General features: G+C 35.3%; 3 protein-coding genes, 1 long non-coding RNA gene and 2 pseudogenes across 9 annotated transcripts in view; 4 read left to right on the forward strand and 2 right to left on the reverse strand.

Annotated features, from left to right (window-relative positions):
- LOC146955464 (putative fructokinase-7) overlaps positions 1 to 22839 on the forward strand; it is a 78016-nt gene that overhangs the window by 46976 nt on the left and 8201 nt on the right. The gene's annotated exons all lie outside the window — the stretch shown is intronic.
- LOC146955473 (F-box protein At4g22390-like) lies at positions 422 to 2464 on the forward strand (annotated as a pseudogene). The gene is made up of 2 exons (XR_015028079.1): positions 422 to 1478; positions 2077 to 2464. The product of XR_015028079.1 is annotated as an F-box protein At4g22390-like (transcript).
- Positions 2321 to 8979, forward strand: LOC146955474 (AUGMIN subunit 4-like). Its single transcript, XM_085748558.1, is given in 11 exon segments — positions 2321 to 2660; positions 4908 to 5053; positions 5056 to 5139; positions 5397 to 5522; positions 6880 to 7221; positions 7357 to 7456; positions 7574 to 7622; positions 8267 to 8360; positions 8580 to 8651; positions 8733 to 8791; positions 8940 to 8979. Coding segments are annotated over 11 exon segments (1452 nt in total).
- Positions 12282 to 14243, forward strand: LOC146955475 (uncharacterized). The gene is made up of 3 exons (XR_015010638.1): positions 12282 to 12614; positions 13680 to 13779; positions 14007 to 14243. It is a non-coding gene; the product is annotated as an uncharacterized LOC146955475 (long non-coding RNA).
- On the reverse strand, positions 16187 to 17903 carry LOC146955476 (uncharacterized; annotated as a pseudogene).
- LOC146955477 (uncharacterized) lies at positions 19391 to 22794 on the reverse strand. 5 transcript variants are annotated; one of them, XR_015016635.1, is made up of 3 exons: positions 21809 to 22483; positions 19940 to 20732; positions 19391 to 19767 (listed from the first exon to the last, which is right to left on the reverse strand). XR_015016635.1 is itself a non-coding variant. In XM_085721589.1 (3 exons), the coding sequence occupies exons 1-2, from the start codon at positions 22176 to 22178 to the stop codon at positions 20419 to 20421; spliced, it is 684 nt and encodes a 227-aa protein (XP_085577715.1). In that variant the 5' UTR covers positions 22179 to 22484; the 3' UTR covers positions 19391 to 19767; positions 20403 to 20418. The 5 variants fall into 5 exon arrangements, 3 of the variants coding, with proteins under 3 accessions (XP_085577715.1, XP_085577718.1, XP_085577712.1); XM_085721589.1 differs by having other exon boundaries at positions 20403 to 20732; positions 21809 to 22484; XR_015016636.1 differs by having other exon boundaries at positions 19391 to 21417; positions 21809 to 22794.

A 22839-nucleotide genomic window follows, 5' to 3' on the forward strand; every position in this document is an offset into this window, starting at 1 on the left:
GACAAGTTCAACCTTTATCAAACTTCTAACCATATAGACTAAAATCTCATTTTCGCCTCATGTTTCACATCAAGGGACAAGTTCAAACTTCTCATTTATCAAACTTGTAGGCATATATACCAAAATCAAATTTTCGCGACAAGGGTCATTCCAATACTTTTATTTTACCGAATTTAAAATCAAATATGTCCAAATATCAAGTTTTAAATAAAGGGAAGTTGAGGGACAAGTTCAACCTTCATATTTATCAAAATTGTAACCATATAGTCTAAAATCTCGTTTTCGCAACAAGGGACATTCCAATACCTTCATTTTACCGAATACGAAACCAAATAGGTTCACATATCATGTTTCGCGTCAAGAGACATCGAGGGACATGGTCAAACTTCAAAATTGTCAAACCTTTAAGCATATAAGCTAAAATCTCGTTTCCAAGTCATGGTTTTCTCTTATTTCAAATCCTCTTTTTGCAAATTCACACTTTCAAATTACTGCTGCCTCACACACTCGTCGAATTCTGTTCATGACAACAACTCCTGAGTTTCGATCTATAGCTTTAGATTCATTGTTTACCAATTATTCTGTTCCTACTTCACTCAACCCTAATTTTTCGCTTCCTGAATCTCATTATGATGGTAAAGTTATGGGTTCATGTAGAGGGTTTCTGTTGTTGAAGTCTTTTTCAAACATATACATATGGAATCCATCCACCGGAGTTCATAGACAAATACCTTCGCCTCCTCTCAATTATTTACTATCAAATTTTCATTTACCTTCAAATTTCTATGGTCTTGGGTATGACGAGTCAACAGATGATTACATGGTAGTTTTAGTATCCCGTTATCATATTCGAAACCCAGATATTAAGCTATCTCACTTATCGATTTTCTCATTGAGAGCTAATGCATGGAACGAAATTGTGAGTCCTTTTCCTTTTAGTGAGACTTCTCGTTTTCCTGGTGCTGTGGTAGAGTCAGTCTTCAATGGGGCTATTCACTGGTTGGCTATTCGTCACAATACTCGTGAGTATGTTATTGTTGCCTTTCATAGTGGAAAGGATACTTCTAGAAATTCCTCTCCCAAATGATGATGATTTTGAATATAGTTTTGCAGTATCTAACTTATGGGTATTTAGAGGATTTCTCAGTCTATGGGTGAGGGACGAGGATAAAGTTGATATATGGGTGATGAAAGAATACAAAGTGAAGTCATCTTGGACTAAAACTCTTGTTCTTGATTTGCATACCATTTCTTACATTTCCCTTGTATGTTGTACAAAAAGTGGTGATATTGTTGGAACAGATGGATGTACTGGATTGGTGAGATATGATGATGATGAAGGGGAGTTCCTAGAGCATAACTATTATTGTAAAGATTCAGATAATGTATTCGGATTGGTTGTGTATACAGAGTCTCTGCTTTCGATGCCCAGTGACACTGGGCCAGCTTAAAAAGATGGCACAAACAAGAAGAACGAGGTAGTTATATTTTCTCTTTCACCGTTTTTTGGATATTTATAACGATAGTGTATTATGAACTATTAGGTAGCTGCATTTGTGACATGAGCCAGTATGTCACATGGGTTGATCCAATATGTCATGAAATGTTTATTGCTTCTTAACTATCTGTAATTTGTTTATTGGAAATATTGGCAGCTTTGTTTCTGTGATTTACTCATATTTATGCATGTGTGGCTGGATTTTGTTCTAATGTATGTTGTGTTCACTACTTAAAGTTATTTTACATGGTAAATGGTAAATTAGTCATGGTAAATGGTAAATTAGTCATGGTAAAGGAAAGCAAAAATTAGCTATTCATTTTCCATTCTAATCACTCAAATAAAGAAACTTTAAATTGCATTGAAGCCTTTTTTTTTCTTTTCTTATTGTGTCATTGACAAAGGTAACAAATATTGCATTAGCATACCTTTTTTGTTCTTTACATGTTAAGTATGAAAAAGACACGGGAAACTATGTCATATTTTACAGATGAAAATGCTTCAAAAAAAAACAACACATAGTTATAACTATTTGATTGACTAAGTTGTACAATGATATAAAAGTATTGTGTGTGCAGGGGATGTGAAATTTTAACAAGCAACTGATGAGGCTGTTGCTTATGGTGCAGCAGTCCAGGCTGCAGTGTTGTGTAAAGGTAATAAGTTTTCTCCGAACTTGGTGATATTAGATGTTACACCACTTTCACTTATCATTAGAAGGAGATCTCATGGGTGTTGTGGTTCCTAAGAATGCTACCATTCCTACAAAGAAGAAAAAAGTGTACAAAAAAAAGTGCGGACGACCAATCCTCTGTCGAGATTATGGTTTGTGTGGGTGAGAGGAAAAGGGCTAGTGATAACAATTTGTTGGGTTTGTTTTATCTTTATTGGAACCTTTCTAATCCTCGAGGCCATTCTTTGAATGTATATTTTGACATAGATGCTGATGGTATCTTAATTGTATATGCTGAGCAGATTATGCGAATGATTCAAAAAGCAGAGAAATACAAGGCTGGAGATGAAGAGTTCCAGAAGAAAGTTAATGCAGTGAATGCTTTGGATGATTATGTTTACAAGATAAACAAGGCTTTGAAGGATATTGATAGAAGGGCCAAGCTTCGTCCTGAAGAAGAAATGAAGATCAATTGGAAAATTTCAAAGGGCAAAAAGTATACTTGATGCAAGCCAAGAGAAGGAGACAGTGGTGTTTGTGAATTGTTTGAATAAGTTGAAGAGTGTGGTAAAGCCCATTCTGCGGATCGACTAGCTAGTTAATATAGAACAAATATTGCAAAACTCTTATTGTCAATGTCTGTAGATTATCTCATTCACACTAAAAATGATGAATGATGAATACCATTAAAAGTTCAATGAAAATCGAGTTTGACAAAATTTAGGGAAAAATGATGAGTAGTCTCCGTTACATTAGAGACAGATTACATAAAAATTTAAAGATTAACCATTAACCGATCAACAAAAACTTATCACATAGCACTGTCAGTACGATGAGTTTAGCTTCAAATACAACTCTAAGGGTGTGTTTGGATTGAGGGTTTAGGAGAGGAGGGGAGGGCTCACATTTATTTTTTAAATGATGAACAATTTAAAATGTTTTTTAAAAATAAATTAAGTGTTTTTGAAGTAATATATGATCATTTATCATGTTGTTAATTCAATTTTGTAAAAATCATTTTATAATGTCCGTAATTTAAAAAAAAAGTAAGTCCTCTCATCCCTTCCCCTCCTACACCCTCCATCCAAACACACCCTAAAACTAGCATCAAAGGGTCGTCGAAGGTTGAATTTTCTTGCCATAAAATGTAACTCTATCTTTAATTTTAGTTGTGAAACAAGCATTTTTATCTTTTAGTTGTGAAACCAAAAAATAAATTAAGGGACCAAAAGAGTAATTAAGCCATTTTCTTGCCATAAAGTGGTTTTCTTATGTCATTTTTAACGTACCTTTAACTTAAAGGACGTAATACGTAGTGGGACTTCACTACGCAGCAATCTGCATTGCCACTATCAGTGAAGCAGACATCAACACATATTGTTTAGTACCAGTATATGCAGAAAAGTTGAACAATTTACTTTCAGTTACACAATGACAATGAGTGTCTTCTACCATGAGGAGCCACCAAACCATTCCATGAGATGCAATTTGAACTTTGGAATTTTAGTGGTAATTTTAAATTGAAATTGACATATTTTAAACTTTTGAAGCATTGTCTTCACAACTTTCAATATAACATGACTATATTTGATTCCTTAATCAATTTCTTTTAAGGCATTGTTTAGCATTTTCCTTAATTGAAGACACGTTCGTATGCCTCATTGTTTCATTTGACACCAAAGTAACTTCAAATTTTTTAGCAAGATCCGTCGCTCCCCCAATATTTTTAGCAAGATCCGCCACTGGTAAAAACTTTTATGTTTTGAAATGATAGATTTTATTATTTTTTGGTAAATTTTTGAAATGATAGATTATTGTATGAAATTTGCATCAATGTAAATATTTTATGAGAAAAATGATATGCACAATGAATTTTGATTTGGTGGAAAAGTTTGACTTCTTTAATGTAGTTTGATGTATTTTATGAGAGAGAAAAATGGAAGAGAAATGATAAATAAGATAAGGGATAGAGTTATATTATAGAGATAGATTTTAAGTCACAATAACTTTCTCACGTCCTAAAGATAGCAAATCTGGATCCACTTGGTACATGTTTGGTTTGGGGGTGGGGCAGCCAAACACACGTCTCAAAGCATGCCCATCGTGGAAATGAAGAAGCTAGAAAACTAAGCTTCTAGCTCAACGTGATTTCTGACCGTTAATTTGAAAAAGTAAACGCCATTCCAAACATAATCTTGATCTGATTAAATTAGTTTTGCATTAACCTCTAATGATAGTTCAGTATTAATAAATTTGTTAAACGCTTAAAAAAATATAAATCCACTAGAAGCAGAAAGAATAAATTTTCTAACAAACTCACAAGTTAGTGTTAATAGCGTAAAACAGAAAAACACATAAGCTTAAAAATATGATTATATTCAAATGTTTAAAATATCTTAAAAAAAATATCTATGTTTTCAAATCCATAATATTGACTACACACAAATTATTGATTGAATCTACGATAAATCAAAACTGATATGACAATTTTGATTGAACAACAATCACAATAACACAGAAAAGAAAACTTCACATAAAGTCGACAAAAAAAAAAATAAACATCGCACAAAATCACTAAATACAACAGTTTTAAATTGAACATCCTTCAAAAAAAAAAACAGTTTTAAATTGAACTGTTTTTGGTGGAGCTTTGTTAATCCTTAAACCCAAAATACTTAAATTACTTTGTTATTAAATCTAATAAATATATTTTTTGGAATATTTATTTACTTGAAGAAAAGGGCACGAAAAAGAGAGGGAATATTTTTTGGTGGAATATTTTTTGGAATATTTATTTACACAGTCAAAACCTCCCCAGCGATGTATCCCAAATCATCGATCAGCTAGAACGCCACTGCTTGGCTCCTGATGGAGAATATTCTGAGGAAATGGGTCATGAAATTTGGTGTTTGATTTGCAGGCTAGAGAGGAAATGTGTAGGGAAAGACTTCGTTACCTAGAAGCCATGGTATGTATGTATTGATTAGTTAAGTGCTATGAAGCACGAATATGGACACCAGACACGCCCACACCGCTAATAATTTGATAAAATGACATAATTCAGTGTAATTACATGGTGTCATGACGGTGTCGGACACGACATGTGTCCGATACTGAGACACACCTAACCCGAGGAGTGTACGTGCTTCATAGGACTTAAGTGGAGTGTGAATGCCATTCTTATTTTAGTGATTTATATTTTTGATGTTGTCGATTTGGTTGCAGGCTATTTATTCTGAGGCTATTGCAATGGTAGAAGACTATAATCAAGCCATTTCTGTGTCTAGCATCGGTGGAATTAGAGATACTGGCGGTCTTTATCCGCAGTTTGGACTAAGGAACTCTCCTCAGGTTTTGACATATTATTTCTGGAAAGTTAGTTTTATTTTGAAACAAATATGACACCTGTGTGAGAATGTTGTTGGTTTTGGTACTTAATTTGAGTCATGAACATGAAAATGCATTATTATATCTTAAAGGCATACCTTACATCATAGGTTACATGTAGGGAAGTGAGACTTGAGCTGCATAATAATGAATATAGTGGGTGGATTTTAATTTAGATGTTACGGAATTGCGAAGCAGAAAGATTAATGTAATGGGCGTTTCCTGAAATTAAATTGGCCCGAATCAAGAGACTTCCATTTATAATGAGAAACATGTCGCTATAGAGTATATACTCCAATTTTCTTAGCAGAAGTTGAGGAATTCCATTTCCCGAAAAAATTGTACCTATTGATCCTGTTCAGTTTACTATAGGTGGATAGAACTTCCAGAGATTATTACCTACCTGAGTGCTCTATTGGGTCTTAAAAGTTAGGTGTTGGTGTAAACATATTACCTCTACCCCGTTTCGTCTTGACAATTGAGCACTGATTTGATTTGTTTCAAATATGTTGGAGTCTAATATGTTGACCTGGTCGTATCATAGTCACATAATTCGCGGTTCGTTCCGGTACGCGGTACGGGTACGGGTTCGCGGTACGCGACAGGAGAAGAATTCGGTACGTATAGGGGTATACAGCTTCGGTACGCTCCGGTTCGTAGTAGTAATAATACCTAAATAAATATAGTGAGCTATAAAAAAAAGTATTTTTTTTTACCTAATTTCTTCTATCAAGTTTCTCACTCTCCACTCTTTGTTCATGTTCTTCTCACTCAGTCCTCAACTCATGGTGATTCATTTTATATTTACTTTGTAGTCTAAACCTTTTTTTCAACCAATCAGCGGTAACCATGCTTTGGTACGCTTGGTTCGCTGGTTTTTGCGTACCAATACGCCGAAGTACCCGAATTCGGTACTCACGTACCAATTCGCAATTGTCCCTTGATTACACGAATTATGTGACTATGGGTCGTATTCCCTACACTGGAAGGAGTTGGTCTATCCTTGTGCTTACAGAAACTATTCATTGTTATCAGCAGAGGGTTTAACTAAAATAAGGAAAATTTCATGCAGGTCTACATCACTCAGTATTGAAAAAGATCCGTTTCTTAGGTAGTTTCCTTAGAGAGAGGACTGTGAATGTATTTCATATAGAATTACATATATCATATTTCTGTATATTTGGTTAGAATATGTCCTGTTATCTCTTTTTTATCTTGATTCTTAATATTTCATGCTTTTCATATTTATGCATTATGTGATTAAATGCATTTTTGGGTAACGATTGACATTGATTTAAATGAAATGTCTATATCTTGTCAGGTTTATCAGACATTAGAACATCAAATGATTGTTGCTGAAGCGGCTCAACGATTGAGACTTCCTCTTATTTCAAAAGATGGAGAAGTTCACGATGATGAAATTGAAAAGCTAAGTGTAGCGTCTCGAAGCTCCCTTGACAGTGCTAGCACCAGTGGCGTGGTCAACTCAAGCATAAACTCTTCTAATTATACCACTCCAAGCAGTTCTGTTAGTGGGGTTAATTATTCTCTGGCTTCTATGGATCCAGTGGAACCTGGAGTTGGTGGTGTTCCCAATCGTTTTCTTGGAATTACACCGGCTTATTTATGGCAAACTCAGCGTCAGCAAACACCGTTATCTGTGGTATAATTATAATATGCAAATCAGTATATATGGAAGTCAGCTTGTTAGCATATTTTTTCTATGATAGTTTTTTATTTTATTTTCATGTGATTAGCTTGGTTATGTTTTTCATTATTGACCCAACAATATTGCTAGGATATGACAGAATATCGTATGTCTCTCGCACGTGAGGTAGATGGTCGCTTGAAATTGAAATGTGATAAGTTATTAGATGCATTTGTGTTGGATGACAACGGTAAGTGTGAATTGCATATTTCTGATATAATATGGGGACATAATGTTGAATTGGCGATTTCCTTTGATTTATAATTTGGTTCTATTCTACTTGCTGAAACCGTGTTTCTTGATTCAGATTCATCATCATCTGGAAATCAAAGTTCAACTTCACGGCTTCCAGAAAGGTTTGAGCTTATTCAAGTAGCCTAATTCTTTTAATATTTTGAAAATTTAATTTTTTTTTTTTTGGGGGGATAGAAGGTTCAGGAAATTCTCATTCAATTGTAATTTGTAACTTAAAGGGTCCACTTTCTATTTTTTAATTGGATTGAAGACTAAAGTATGCAGCCTAGGGCTTCTACATAACAAATATATATTTAAGGGCTAACAGGCTACTACCTGGTTTCGATCTTTTGACTTGAAGAGTTGAGACATGTTATTCTCTGTATAGATATCCAACTCTAATTTAATGACTGACTAAATGATGTCTATATGTTTTGATGATGTCATACTTTTAGTCATACAATTTCAGATTAGTGTGTACTGTGTATTGATGAAAATGACCAATTCAACTGATGTGACTAATATATTCAAGACTTCCTTTAATTTTCGTGTTTAAGTCATACGGATCAATATTTATTAAATATTTTGTTTCTTCATGTCCACAAGACGGGTATTTTTAAAATATATGCCATTGCTTATGTCTTTTGCTTCTTTAATAAAGTAGCAGAGCACTAATGTGTAAAAAGCATGCTTTGGTAATTGTATGTCACACTAGAAATATATCTGCATACTAAAGTTTCTTCTCTTATATTTATTAATTTACCAGGGTCAAGTTGTTAATTGAGGAGATCGAAAGAGAAGAAGCAGCGCTGAGGGATGACCTTTATTCTGCTGATAGAAAATTCGCTGAATATTATAATGTAAGTGCATATGAATTTGGTACAAGAACCATCTCTCTTGCTACCACAAACATTTCTTAAAATTGAAACACCGAATCTATATGTGTGTGCATGTGAGAGAGAGAGAGAGAGAGAGAGATTGCATGTGTGATTTGTTATGAATATACATCATATTTCTTTTTTGGTCTCTATATTATATGGTGCATAATGTACATAGTTAATGTCAATACTCTTAATCAGGTATTGGAGCAAATACTTGGGGTACTCATTAAACTTGTGAAAGATTTGAAGTTGGATCACCAACATAAATATGTGAGAATTTACTATTCACTAAACTTCACTATTTTGATAGCTAAGGACACATCTTGACTTGACTTCCCCATGTATTTGTAGGATGAGTTGCAGAAAACATGGCTATGTAAAAGATGTGATACCATGAATTTGAAATTGAGGTTTGTTATCGGTTACCTTAAATTTTTCATCGTTCTTCTACATTAAAATATCGTTATCTTTTCAAACTTCAAAATAGTGAGGGCTCATAACACAACGCAGGAGGCATTCTTTTGGTAGGTAGATAATTTTGCTTATATTTTTTCACAGGGTGTTTAAAATTCCTAAATGGGCGCGTTTACTTAAATGATTAATATAACAGAAAGGAAAAGTGATTTTGGTTCTAAAATTTATGCTGTATGTTAGTTTGGATTTTATACATGCACATTGGTAGTTAATAGATTTTGTGAAGATTTCATGTATAATGGAAGACCAGCTTGAGACACTAAATACCTAATTATGCTCTTAAACCACTTGGTTAAAGCTTTAATAAAATAGCCTCGAGAGTTCCTTAGACACATACCAACACCAAAGCAGCCTTGGTCACTTAACAGTGCTGCATTGATATTGCATTTGATGTATTCTTCATCTGGTGGCTGCCAACACTGTACATGATAAATCTGTTGTTCTGTTTGCTGTTCTTCCTTTGATCGTGTTGACTGCAATTGCAGCAGCCGTCACACGCGAGCTGTATAGCAGTCCGCTCTTCCTTCATTGAAACTAACAAAAAAATTGGATTGAGCTGTGTGGTAAATAGCATGGGTTGAATATGAAACTTAAATGCATAATTCTTGAAATTAATTCTTCCTAAATTAAGATGACATGTTTACTAATTTAACTAAGTTCTTTTTTGTGAGTGCCACATGAAACTTGTTTATGTATGATAGGAACCAAAGGATCCTATAATTGAACGCCACAATAACACAGCAAAGAATGAAGATGAAACAGATGGTAATTAAGGAAAATAGGGTGCTTTATTAATACGAATGAAAATAGTAAAATAGTAGAAGAGAGAATTTCTCTAACTACTCCCAAAGCAAAGCTCCGACCTAACTCAGAGGAATCCTACTTTGGCCCTAAACAGAGAACTTATTCCATCCTATTCTAAAACTCCTAAGAATTCCATCTTATAAATGTGAATTGTTTGGCGCAAAAGATTATGAATATTCTAGTGAGTGTTAATATTTTATTTTGTATCGTGGAGTTTGTGCCAACTGCCAAAGGTTGGCCGTTGAAGTCATATCCAATACCCGAGATATAATCTAATTTTTCTATTCCTTCAATGATTTCCCTTTTCCAATTCCCGTATACCATCTTCAACACAAAACACAAATTCACTTAAGTGCTTTGTATTGAATCAGTGATTATGTTTCATGCTTTCGGATGAGAAATGAGAGGAATAGAGTATTTTATGGTTTTATTGAGTGAAAATGTTTTACGATGAAAAGGAGGGAAAACAGGGAGAGGGTAATGGTTGAAAATTTACACGAGAAAAATTTCCTGCTCCTACACTACTCTGTAAAAAAACAAATGTTTCCCCAAAGGTGCATTTTGCTTCAATGATAAGTTTTCAGGTCAATTTTTAATAGTAGACAAGTTTAGGAAACTACACCGTTATTCTATTCCTCTCATTTTTATTTACAAGTTCATAATATTGAAAGAATTGAAGAGAAAATCAATGCTATATTTGAAGGACATATAAAAAACCCTTTTCAAAAAGATAAATCTATGAACAAGATTCTTGAGGTTTTGAAGGATTGGAAAATACTTCAAAGAAATTCAAATTTTTTATTCATACAACACAGCAAAATTATGCCCATTACTATTATCGAAAGAGTTGAGATAAAAAGAAAAGAACACTTGAGATTATAGTGGTTCAGCTATACACCGTCCTTGCAAACAACCAACATCCACTCCTGTTGCAATGAGCAATGAAGTTTCTTCCATTATTGCACATAAAATATTTGTTACCATGATTACAAAAATTCCTTCACCTAGAACTTCAAAACCTTCAATATCTTGCCAATTAGAGATAATTCTTGTACCCACAAGAATTCCTTTCAAATATCAACCTTGTTGGTCTTGCACAAACATTGATTCTTGACCAACCAACACCTTGATTCTCCATAATCCTAGTAAAGCTTCAACCAAGCATGAAAACTAGTGAAGCAGAAAAACCAGTAAATCCCTTAGAGGTGAAAGACAAAATCTTTCCATGAAGTACATAATTAGAACTCGTAGTTTACAACTTAAAAAAACCCAAATAACTTACAAAGAAATTCACCCAATCAATGTTTCTTATCTCATGAAGAAATTTAAGAGTTTTCTAAGATTGGAGAAGAAAATTTTGAGAGAATAACTTACATGTAATTTGAATGGACAAAACATATGTGTATTTCCTTATTTATTTATTTATTTTTGTATGGTTTTAACTAAAAATACACTTTTGGTGGATATAACAAACTTTGAAAAAATTGTGAATTTGAGAAAATGTTGTTTAGTTAGAAACAATATGAAAAACACATATGGAAGCAAATATTACTCTAATATAATGAGATGACGATGGACGATTTACGCGAGAAGATGTTGAGTATTTATTGGACGATGATCTAAAACTATTTCACATCCATTAAACTCTCTAATAATAATTAATAATAATAGTAATAATTAGACATGACAACAAAACCCGCCCCCGCCAGACCCGGCCGCCCCGCCCCAAATTTAACGGGGAAAAGCCGATTTAATTGGGTGCGGGTGTGAGGGAAATTTGAATTTTTAGTATTGAGCCAGGGGCAGCGGATGCTTACACCCACCCCCGCCCTGCACCCGCCTTTTAAAATTTACTTTATTAAATTTTATAATTTTATTTCCATAAACACCAACCTATTTTAATATATTATTACTCTTTATAAACATATTTATTATAATTATTTTGCTCTTTTGAAAAAAGTTTATTAGATATTTAATTATTAATATAATTATTGTTTTTTGTTGCTATGAAAAAATGGAAAAATATGCATTTTTTTAAATATTTTTATAAAAAATAGAGTTTTCGCGGGTGGGGGGGGGGGGGGGGGGGGGGGCGGGGGCGGGGCCGAGAGACCCGTCCCCATTGGAGGCGGGGTTGGGTTTCAATTTTTACCTTTGATATGGTTGGTGATGGGGGCGGGTGCATGAAAGCGGGGACGGGGATGCTTAAACCCGCCCTGATCCGCCCAGTTGCCATGTATAGTAATAATAAACATCCATTAAACTCTTCTAATAATAATAATAATAATAATAACAATAATAATAATAATAATAATAATAATAATAATAATAATAATAATAATAATAATAATAATAATAATAATAATAATAATAATAATAATAATCTATACCTATTAATAAAGGCAATACTCTGTACCAAAAAAAAAAATAAAGGCAATACTTTTTTTGGTGTAGCCTATTTTCTTTCCTATTTTACCCCTAATTAATTGCAAATATTCCAAAAAAAATATAAACAGTTAAAAGTGAAGTTGGTTACGTTACCATGTTTGAAAATCAAAATGTAACTTCTTTCCCTTACAATCTCCTTTCCATTACAACATTCTGCCACAATTTTCCCTTCTACCATTTTTTTCGGTAGCACCATTCCTTTCCATTGATATTCTTACCTTCCCATTAAATTTAAGGAAAAAGATTGGTGAACACCCTTCTCCATACCACTCTTCCATACACTCTTTATGTGGCATGGGTATTTTTGAAATTTCACACAACTTTCTCTTTCTCACCCTCTTCTCTCTCTTAGATCTCCCTTTCTTCTCCCTCTCACTCTGCCTCTCACTCACCTACCACCACCACTGGCCGCCGCCGCATCCTTGCCCTTCGCCCCACCCCTCTCTTTGATGGCCAGCCGTTGGTCCTCCTCTCTCTTTCTCTAGAACGTAGGAAAAACTAACTCAGGTTCAGTCTTTCTCCTCCCTTTTACATCTTTTGTTCATGTGCTTTTCAATTTTTCTTTCTCCTTCCAATTATGCATCTTTTCTTGATTGGGTGTTCGTATTTTTGTTTAAAATAACTTTGTTCATGCTGAATTTGAGGAAATTGTTGAAAAATAATGTTGATTTAAGGTGTTCTAGTTTTTCATCAAATTAATGGGTTTGTGTTGGTCATCAAATAATGTTGATTTATTCTAAGGTTAGTATCATGAAAGTAAGAAACATGCTGGAATTGTTGGAAATAATGTTGATTTTAATCTTGATTTTGAACAATTTTATCTATTACTTTAATTTACTACTTTTATGATTGAATTTTTTTGTGGTTTTGTTTATGATATATTTGGAACTTTTTATAGTTTGGTAAAATGTGGACAAATAATTCTAACAAAATGAAAAGGAATATGATGATTTGTCTAAACATTGTTCCCAAACATGTTGGTGACACAACTTATACTAAGACTTTTGTCAGAGGATTGGCTTGGGAAACTAGTAGAGACACATTAAAGCACTATGTTAATATGTTTGGTTATATCTTAGAGGTTATTGTCATCACCGACAGAATGTGGGGTTGACATGTGTGATATTTGTTAGGGTTTAACATGTGTAAGTTTATTCATGTATTCTTAGTGAAGCATGCTCGACGAGGTTGAAGAGAACCGACAACTAGTAATATGACAACAGTGGGTCTGAAACATGTGTAGTTTCCTTGTGAAGCAACGACGAGGGGTGCTTGTGTTGTAGTGTGAGGTAAATTACTTATGGCTGGGAATGTTTCAAGGCTTTGATGATAATTATTCTGTTGCAACTTGTCAGCTTGGTAATCTCATGTTTTGCTTGTTTTTAGTTTGGGCGGAGTCTGTGTTTTAAGGTGTCTACTTTTTTTTGTGATAACAGTTTTTTTTCTTTGAGTTATAGATCTTGTGATGATTTATTTGGTTGTAGTCCTAGCATTGTTTGTGAGGTTATGTTTAGGCATCGGTTGTTCCTGCTTTGGTGTGTGAATGTTCATTGTGTTGCTCTATTTGTGCAGACGTATTGTACATTGTGACGACTTGTGCCAGGATACTTGTAATATTCATTCGTAGTTGTTGTTGTTGATCATGATGGTGGCTTTTGTTTTTGAATTGAAGGTATTAATATTCAATTTCAATGTTTAGAATTTGTGATTAAATTTGCATTAATGAATGATTTTATAGCCATGTTTTTTCTCTGAACTTTGCTATGACAAACTATCTATTTTTACCTTTCAATTTATTAGTCAATGAAGTTAGTCTTTGGTTATTATTACCATTTTCTCTTCATTACTTGTGAGTTTGTGTTGAATGTGGCTTCACTAATTTAAAGCTTTTGATGACAGAGAGTTTGGTATAGTCCTCTTGCTCGTGGTTTTTTTGGTGGCAAAGGAGTTCTAGAAAATGTGTCGGAGTTAGCCGTGGCATAACACTGTAGATAATATGTAATAGCATCAATTCTTGGATTTATTTGAAGTACTAGGTGTAAATCAATTGTTGTAATAGGCGTGAAGCAACAACAATGTTTATATTTTGTTGATAATTTTATTTTGGCATAGGGTGAATATGATGAATGCTGGATAGATGTTCACATTGTAACAACTAAAATTACCATGTTAAAACGGGAAGAGGTGAACTATTTTCCATATTTGACAGGTTTTTGTGATAACTAACCAAAATTAAGTTTGATATAACCATGTTTTATCAAATATGTCACCACTATTTATTTACATTCCCATTTTTACTTCTTGTCTATTTCTCCACGTGATTTTTGTGGAAGGAGTACATTCTGGCACATTAGTGAATCTCTAATGATGAGCATGACTGAGAGGTGAAATGATATCCATCTGTTACAATCAATGATAATTTTGACACTCAAAAATTGCAGTTACTCCTTTGATAAAAAGTGGTTAAACAGATTTAAAATTTGGTTAGTTTTCCAACTCTATAAAATTTTTGAAAAATCCTTACATTTGACCACTGCATTAAAAGCCTTTCAAACGATAAATAACTTCTTTTACAATCTGCAAGTTTATCACGCCTAAAGACGGACAAGATCTAATTTCTGAAAAAATAATGGTCACGCACCTTAAAATATGTGGTCACACAAAACATATATTTGGCTAGTTTATATTTCCCATGTATAAATAATCTTGTTTTATGCGAATCAAACACATAATCTAATTTGATCACTACACTAAAAGCAATTCCAACAATAAATAACTTATTTTACAATCGGCGAGTTTATCACACCTAAAGACAGACAAGTTCTAATTTATGAAAAAATAGTGGTCATGTATTTGTAAAAATATGGTCATACAGGCCATATATTTGGCTAGTTTATATTTCCCAGATGTAAATAATTTCGTTTTAGGCGAATCAAACGCATAATCTCATTTGATCACTGCACTAAAAGCATTTCCAACCATAAATAACCTGTTTTACAATCGGCGAGTTTATCACGCCTAAAGACGGACAAGTTCCAATTTATGAAAAAATAGTGGTTACGTATTTGTAAAAATGTGGTCATACAGACCATATATTTGGCTAGTTTATATTTCTCAGATGTAAATAACTTTGTTTTAGGCGAATCGAACGCATGATCTCATTTGATCACTGCACTAACAGCCTTTCCAACCATAAATAACCTGATTTACAATCGGCGAGTTTATCACGCCTAAAGACATACAAATTCTAATTTATGAAAAATAGTGGTCACGTATTTGTAAAAAAGTGGTCATACATATCATATATTTGGCTAGTTTATATTTCCCAGATGTAAATAATTTCGTTCAAAAGAGATAACTCATGGGACAATTATTGATGTCTTAATTTTTTTTAGGCTAAAGTGCATTTTTCCCCCCCTAACTTTCAAAACGTTGCGATTTTGGCCCCCTATGTATGAAAACCACAATTTTGCCCCCCTATGTTTTAGCCCCTTTGCAATAGTGGTCCTTTTTATCAATTTTGACTATGTCAACCCCTGCGTGGCATGCCACGTAGGTAATTAATGAATTAAAAATAATAAAAAATGCCACTTTGTATTTAATGAATTAAAAAAATAAAAAGGAAAGAAAAAAAAGAAAGAACACGTGATTTCTTCCTCTCCTTCATGTTCTATCTTCCTCCCTCACACTTCTCTGGAAATCACTCTCTCTCCACCACACAAACTTTTTTTTTTTTGCTAAGCAAGGAGTAATGGCAGACATCGGGAGGAAACACCGACATACCAACTAGGTTGGCATCTAGGAAACCTCCGTCCTATGCCGCCAAACTCTAAAAATTTTATTAAAAAAAGGAAAAAAATATACAAGAAGAGGGGGGACTAGGCCAAAACCCTCAGAAGAAAAACAAACAAAAAAAGCTGGAAAAAAACTACTACAGACAAAGAAAAGCTATAGTTAAACAAACCAATTCTATTACGAAGAAATCCATATGCCACTAACGATCAGCCGGAAGAGTTTCTAACAAAATAGAACTTTGAATCCCATGACTCATACTCAACAATTTGTCTGCACAGCTGATACGGACATTCCAATATAACAGAATCATTTGGAAGATGGAAGAGCACCCTTTGCGCGGGTTTGATAGGACGTGCCAAGGACTTGCTTCTTACGAGTTTGCTTCTGCGCCTTGGTAAGAACTTGGGTGAATCCTTCATCAGCCATTCGTTGATCATATTCACGTATTCTGGCCCATAAATCAAGACCAACTTGAATGTTCTTGCTAACATGTTGCTGTACGGGTGGGACCGGAACCAATAAATTTACCTCTGCCTCATCTGTGATATGGTCCTTCTGAATCCGAGGATTGGTGTGTGTCATGCCCGCTTCTCTCTCAAAAGTGGAACTAGAAACTCCGTCCCTAACTGTGTTAGTATCATCAACATCAATAACCGGAATATTCTCCTCTAAATTTCCAAAGTCTGAACCCTCTCCATCCATGTCTATGGCCTTGCTATTTCTTGTACCTTGCTCTGGCAGATTTGTATCCGTAACCTCATCATTTATTAACGCCTGCTCCGCATTAGAAATCAAAGGAATCTTCGATACTACCGGGGAAATATCTGCAGACCCCGAGAGGATCCTTTCACCTTCAACACGAAGCTCATCATCATTTAATGCCAATGTCAACACGGGTTCAGTCAATTGAGGCAATGTTCTTTGAGGAACATGATCCACAACATGTTGCAAAGGAAGACTAAAAGTATTGTCTGCAAAATCCTTAACCGGTTCTGTCTCTTCAGTATTTGTCACCGCCAAAGCCGCAAAAGCATTAGAAGAACCAACTCCTGAAGGATTTGTTTGCATAGGGACCCAAGCTTCCTTTGGCACCGGAGCCTTTGTCTTCCCTTTATCAGTCTTTGCAACAGGCTCTTTCGCATCCTTCTTTGGGGCAACAGTCTCTTTCGCATCCTTTTTTGGGTATAACCACCGGCAGTTGGTCACATGATGACGAGGGTTGTGGCAATGCGTACAAAAATCCGGCATCCATTCGTAAACAACTTCGACGGGAAAAGAGAAACCCTCCCGCTCAACCAGTATTTCATAGAATAACTTCTTTGAGCAATCCATGTCAACCAAAATTCGAGCATAGTGGCCGTATAGTCTCTTTGATGTTGCATTATCAATCGTCAACGGAGTGCCAATCGCACTTGCAATCTCCCGTAGTGTTCTGTCCATCCAATATTCTTGAGGGAGTTCAATCAAACGGATCCAAACTTGGGCGTGCGTATTTTTCTGTTTATGCATATTGAAGTCTTTCCTCCACTCAAACAATTGCAAAATACCCGGTTTCAAAATAGTTGTACCCTTCGCCCACACGGAGCGCATGTCAGCTTCGGAAGCAAAAAAGAACTCATAATAGCCCCTCCCCAAAGAGAGCAGAGACCATGGTGCAGCCGAGTTCCAATGCTTCTGTAATCGCTGATGAATCTCAGAGGAGGTATAAGGCTTGTCTCCCTTGTTTAGAATCAGCCTCCCACGGAGATTTCGCTTACAGTAATCTACCCCTTTTTCATAGATGGGTTATGAGATGCGGATGCTAAGTTGTTCACCTTTGATTAAGGGTTGTGGCAGCGGATCTTCGTCCGGTAGAGATGAAGCAGAAGAGGTCAGCACCTGAGCAAAGGAAGGTGCAGAAGCTTGTCGCACAGGAGGTGCAGTCACTTGTGGCGATATCAGGCGTGGAGAAGGTGCTGGTGCGGCCAAGGGAGCCAACCCGGCCTGCCAGTCAAACGGCATGGCCGTGTCTAGGTTAAGAACTGATCAGAAACACAATCGGTTGGGAAAAATGGTTTGCAGGGCAATCGGTGGATAACTACCAAGTGTTTGATCCAAGATTCACAAGAAATGATTCACGTAAAGAATTCAAAGTAAGTGGATTGTTGTTGGAACAAGAATTTCACGTGGGCAGAATTGAATTCAATGGTAAATAGCACACGTAATTCTACCAGAATAGCAAGGAAAGGCAATCAAAAGTCAGGAGACCAATGAAGAACGACGCTAGTAAGAACCCTAGCGGAGCTCCATCGAGTTCCATTCATGTAATCGAGCTCCACCACACAAACTCAAATCATCACATTTTTCACCTTCAATTCTTCAGATTTCTCTTCTTTTTCGCGTTTTCTTGCTTGACATCGAAAAGATTTTGAGGTGAATTTCAGATCCAGTGCAGTTAGTTTATTTTCAATTTTGATGAAGAGAATGGATCTGAGATTTGATTGTTTGGTTTTTTGTGTTTGAAATTAGAAGAGGACGTGAGAATAGATCTGTGAATGAAAATAAACCAAAAACAGTAAACAGAAAAGAGACGACGGCGACGGCTACGCCGAAACCGACGGCGACGGCTACGCCGAAACTGACTGCGACGGCAAACCCGATGGCAAACCATATTCAGTTCGGTATCCTTCCTGAACCATGAACAATCCTATATGACTGAACTTTTCTTTTGCTCACTTGCAACACAAGCGCTTAGTAATGTTCAGTGCTTTGTCTATGAAGAATTTGAGGAATTTTCTCAATGAACAAGTAAGCATGTTTCCGAGTTTCAGTTTTTTCAATTTCACTTAACCGCAATTGAAATTAGAGATATTTTTGAGTTTCAATTTCTTCAAACCCTCTTGTAGAATTTCCGGCGGCAGCCATTGTACAAGATGAATGTTGGTTTGGAAGCAAATGATTATGGAGGATTCGTGTGTTGTAACCTATGATTTGATGAATGTCAGTTTTTATTTATTTTTGTTGTTGTATTTTTTGGATTGTGGTTGAGAAGATGATGAGAAGATGTTAAGAAGATGATTTCCAAGTTTGTGTTTGGTGGTTTTGGGTGAATAATGAATATTGATGGTGAAAAGATGAATATGGGTGGATGATGAATATGATGGTGTTTATGAATGAATCACGTGACTTTTATTTTTTTTCTTTCCTTTTTGATTTGATTTACCTACGTGGCATGCCACGTAGGAGTTGACTCAGTCAAAATTGCCAAAAGGACCACTATTGCAAAGGGGCTAAAACATAGGGGGGCAAATTTGTGGTTTTCATACATGGGGGGCCAAAATCGCAACGTTTTGAAAGTTGGGGGGAAAAGTGCACTTTAGCCTTTTTTTTAAAAGCAATTAACTCCTTCAAAATAAGCTATAATCAGTTGATTGAAAATAACTTAAATGCTAATGACTTAAATTGATCCATATTTGTTCAGATGCTGCAAAATATAAAGACATCAAGTGTAATGAACTTAAAATTGCAGTGGAAAGTTTCAATAATATTGATGTGAAAGAAGATCTCTAATGGAACAATTACACGGAATGAAGATAACAGAAAGGTACAGAAAGAAAAGAAGTTACAGAGAGGAGCAGAGAATAACAGAGAGAATGAATGAGATTATCACAATCTCCTTTTTCCCTTGGCCTTCTCTTATTTATTACGAGTCCACATGTCTATTTCCTATATCAAGTGGGTCTTCCCATGAACAAGAGAACATCAATAATGCGTGACTCAATCTGGAACCAATGTTCACCATCTCTCCACTGTGAGCATGTCAAATGAGTTTCTCTTTTGTGAGTCCAGAAAGGTATTGTTAATGCTATTGCTTCATGGTACTTCTCTGTGCAATTACACATTGTTGAAATAAACATGTCAATGTCATCAACCTTGAAAGCAAACATGCATTCTTCAAATGACATCTTAGCATGGATTTGTAGCAAATAGCCATGTATCCAAATAAGATAACCAAAGGGACGAGCAATTAGAGTGGAAGAGCAACTATAATCACCAACTTCAAAAAGCTTAGTCAAGCCAAAAGCAACAACATAAAGTACAAAGAAAAGCCCCATGTGAAATGTTGACTCAAACGAAATGTAGAAAACACAAAACTCAATGAGATGTTGCAGTTGATCTCATACTGGTAGGATGTTTCAGTAGAATAAAAAACAGAAAATGATTTGAAAATTATGTTTCCTGCTAAAACTGGACCTGTTAATAATGTTCTAAGCATTTTACTAAACCCCAACTACTGTGGAAGTAACAAAGATGTAACACTGTGTAGCAAACAAGGAACAAAAAATTTCTCTACACACCTTGAATAAGTAACAAAACTGCAAAAACTATTCGGTTAAGACACTTTGATCCAAGAGGTGAGCCCCTCGCAATCCAATAAACGCACACTATTTTTGGAATCAAAATTGTAAAAATTGAAGATCTTAAAACCAACATGTTTGACTTCAATAATAATGGCCATACCGAAAGAGTAGGAAAGCTAGCTAGTGGTGACAGCTTTGTGAGACACTAATCTTCCAGTAAGGCTGAAGCCTAACCAAGACCAAATTCCCAACGATAGAGTGAAGCTTACGTTAATGGATATTGGCCTTCTGAACCATTCTGTGTTGAGCAGCCTATATGTTATATTATGTAATGGCTGCAGGACGTTTTGAGACTCCCTTAAAGCAATAATACCACCGCTGTTTTCATTGGAATTGTATAGCTCTTGAAAGTTTTGTTGTATCTTGCCGTAGCTGGATGAAAGTCTTCTCATTGATGAGAACCTCACAGCAGGTGACTTAAAGGACTTTCCTGGATCAAAAACAAATATAGAGACCTTCATTTTTGGTGAATTCATCGTTTTCCGTGGATTGGAAAAAACTATTTCTAGTCGAGTGCAAAAGACGAATGCAAATATGTTGAGAATATACTCCACACCACCATTTGGCATTGAAAACTTTTGACAATTAAACCATGAGTTGACAATCACAGCAAGCACGTCTTCTTCATTTAGGGTTAACTTGAACATATTCATAGCCTCAAGAAAAAAATTGCCATGACAATCACAACGCTCGCTTATTGTCACTAGTTGAAACAAAGTGTAAAACGTGTGATCAGGGATTGGCAATGACACAAACTTGTTATACAAGAACTTCCTTATATCAAACTCTTTACTACCAATAAGTGGGAAAACAACCTGAGCAATTATTTGGGCCTTCTTAGCATAAAGTGTACCACCTTTGCCACTATCATGGATCTAATAAACAAGCATTGAGAATCCACGAGTGAAATAAAAAATAACAAGTTCACCAATACTGAAGATAGTAAAATCAAGGTCCTGGTCCTTCTTTGATTCAGCAATTCTAGCCAAAATTTTAATTAAAATTGCGTAATGAAATCCACCACAATGACCTTGAGATCCTTGGAATATAGCAAGTAAAACCTTCTGCATATGAAAAATCTTACAGAGAGGGATATCATTGGCATCAATTTGGAGCTGCACATCAGACCATGGTTTTACAAAATCCATATAGGTTTGGTGGGGAATTTCAACAAACACGTGTTGTGCATCAGAAAAATACTCAAAAAAATACTGTGAATAAGAATACTTATTAGATGCACCTATGCTATGCCACAACCAGAAAATTCCCTATCACCTATTAAATGCATTACTATCTCAACTTATTATGGAGAAATTTATTCATTGTTACTTAACATAATTTATTTAAAATATGCAATAGCTCTAGAATCAAATTTCAGACTATGACTATATTATCCACATCAAAATTCATCGAATTTTATCATAGGTTCTCTTACTCTTTCTCTACTTTTTCAAGAACTATTAAAGTCTGAGGCAAAAGAAGAAAATTGAGATGTTAGAGACAAACCTCGATTTCTCTTTATACCGCCATCGAATACCACATTTTCTGGCAGTTCGTCGAAGTGTCCGGCGAATTCTCGGAGTTGTTTCATTTTCTGCATATCCAAGAACTTCGACATGATTCCCGTGAGTTGTAACTCCATCTTTGGTGTTGGTCCATGAATCTCCATGACCGAGTCATCTGTTGCAAGTTGTTCAACAAATTCCTCATCGGTGACGAAGTGAGTTTTGGTCGCTTCAGTGGAGAGGGGAAATTCGACCGGAGTTACCGCTTCCACCAATAAATCGACCGGAGTTACCGCTTCTACCAATAAATTTTGTGCACAAGTAGAAGGGGCTTCGACCTCGCTTACGAATGGAATGATTTCATCCTGCATCAGCAGGAGAGGATTCGGTGGTGGTGGCAGACGAGAAAGAAAGAGGGAATGGTGGTGGTTAAGAGGAGTGTGGTGGTGAGATAGAGAGAAGTGAGAGAGATCGAAGGAATTTTCTATAGAAGGAGAGAGAGTGAAAAGGGAAAGAGTGAAGGAATGAGTTTTGGTGGGGCCAGGATGAGTCACTCATTTAGACTACATGGCAGTGTGTGAATGGAGGGGTGTAGGAGTGGTATGCCACCTATGGTGGTATGTGTATCACCACTCAAATTTAAAGTCATGCTTGCTCACCACATGCTTTCAGGCCTTTACAAGGCTTTGCGTTCCTTCCTAAAGTAATTTTTTTCCTTATATCATCTTTTTTTTTTTGGGAAGGATTCCCTTATATTATCTCTTCCAATGATTTTTTTTAGGAATCTAACTGTTGAATTTGGTATCTTTTTTCCAATTTAACGTAAACAAAACTATAGTAATTCCTTTTGTTATTATTCTCCCACTCTCTCTCAATTTCTATCTCAAAATAATTCAATGACGAATTTATTTCAATCATCAGTTTTTTTTGTTTTTTTTAAGGAATCATCAATTTTTTATACTTGCTACATTTATCATTGAAGTACATATACATATAATACAGTGATTTTTGGCAGTTTCTCTCTCTCTCTCT

The sequence above is a fragment of the Medicago sativa genome, chromosome 1 (assembly GCF_051527215.1).
Source record: "Medicago sativa cultivar Bolivia chromosome 1, Bolivia_mono, whole genome shotgun sequence".
NCBI lineage: Eukaryota > Viridiplantae > Streptophyta > Magnoliopsida > Fabales > Fabaceae > Medicago > Medicago sativa.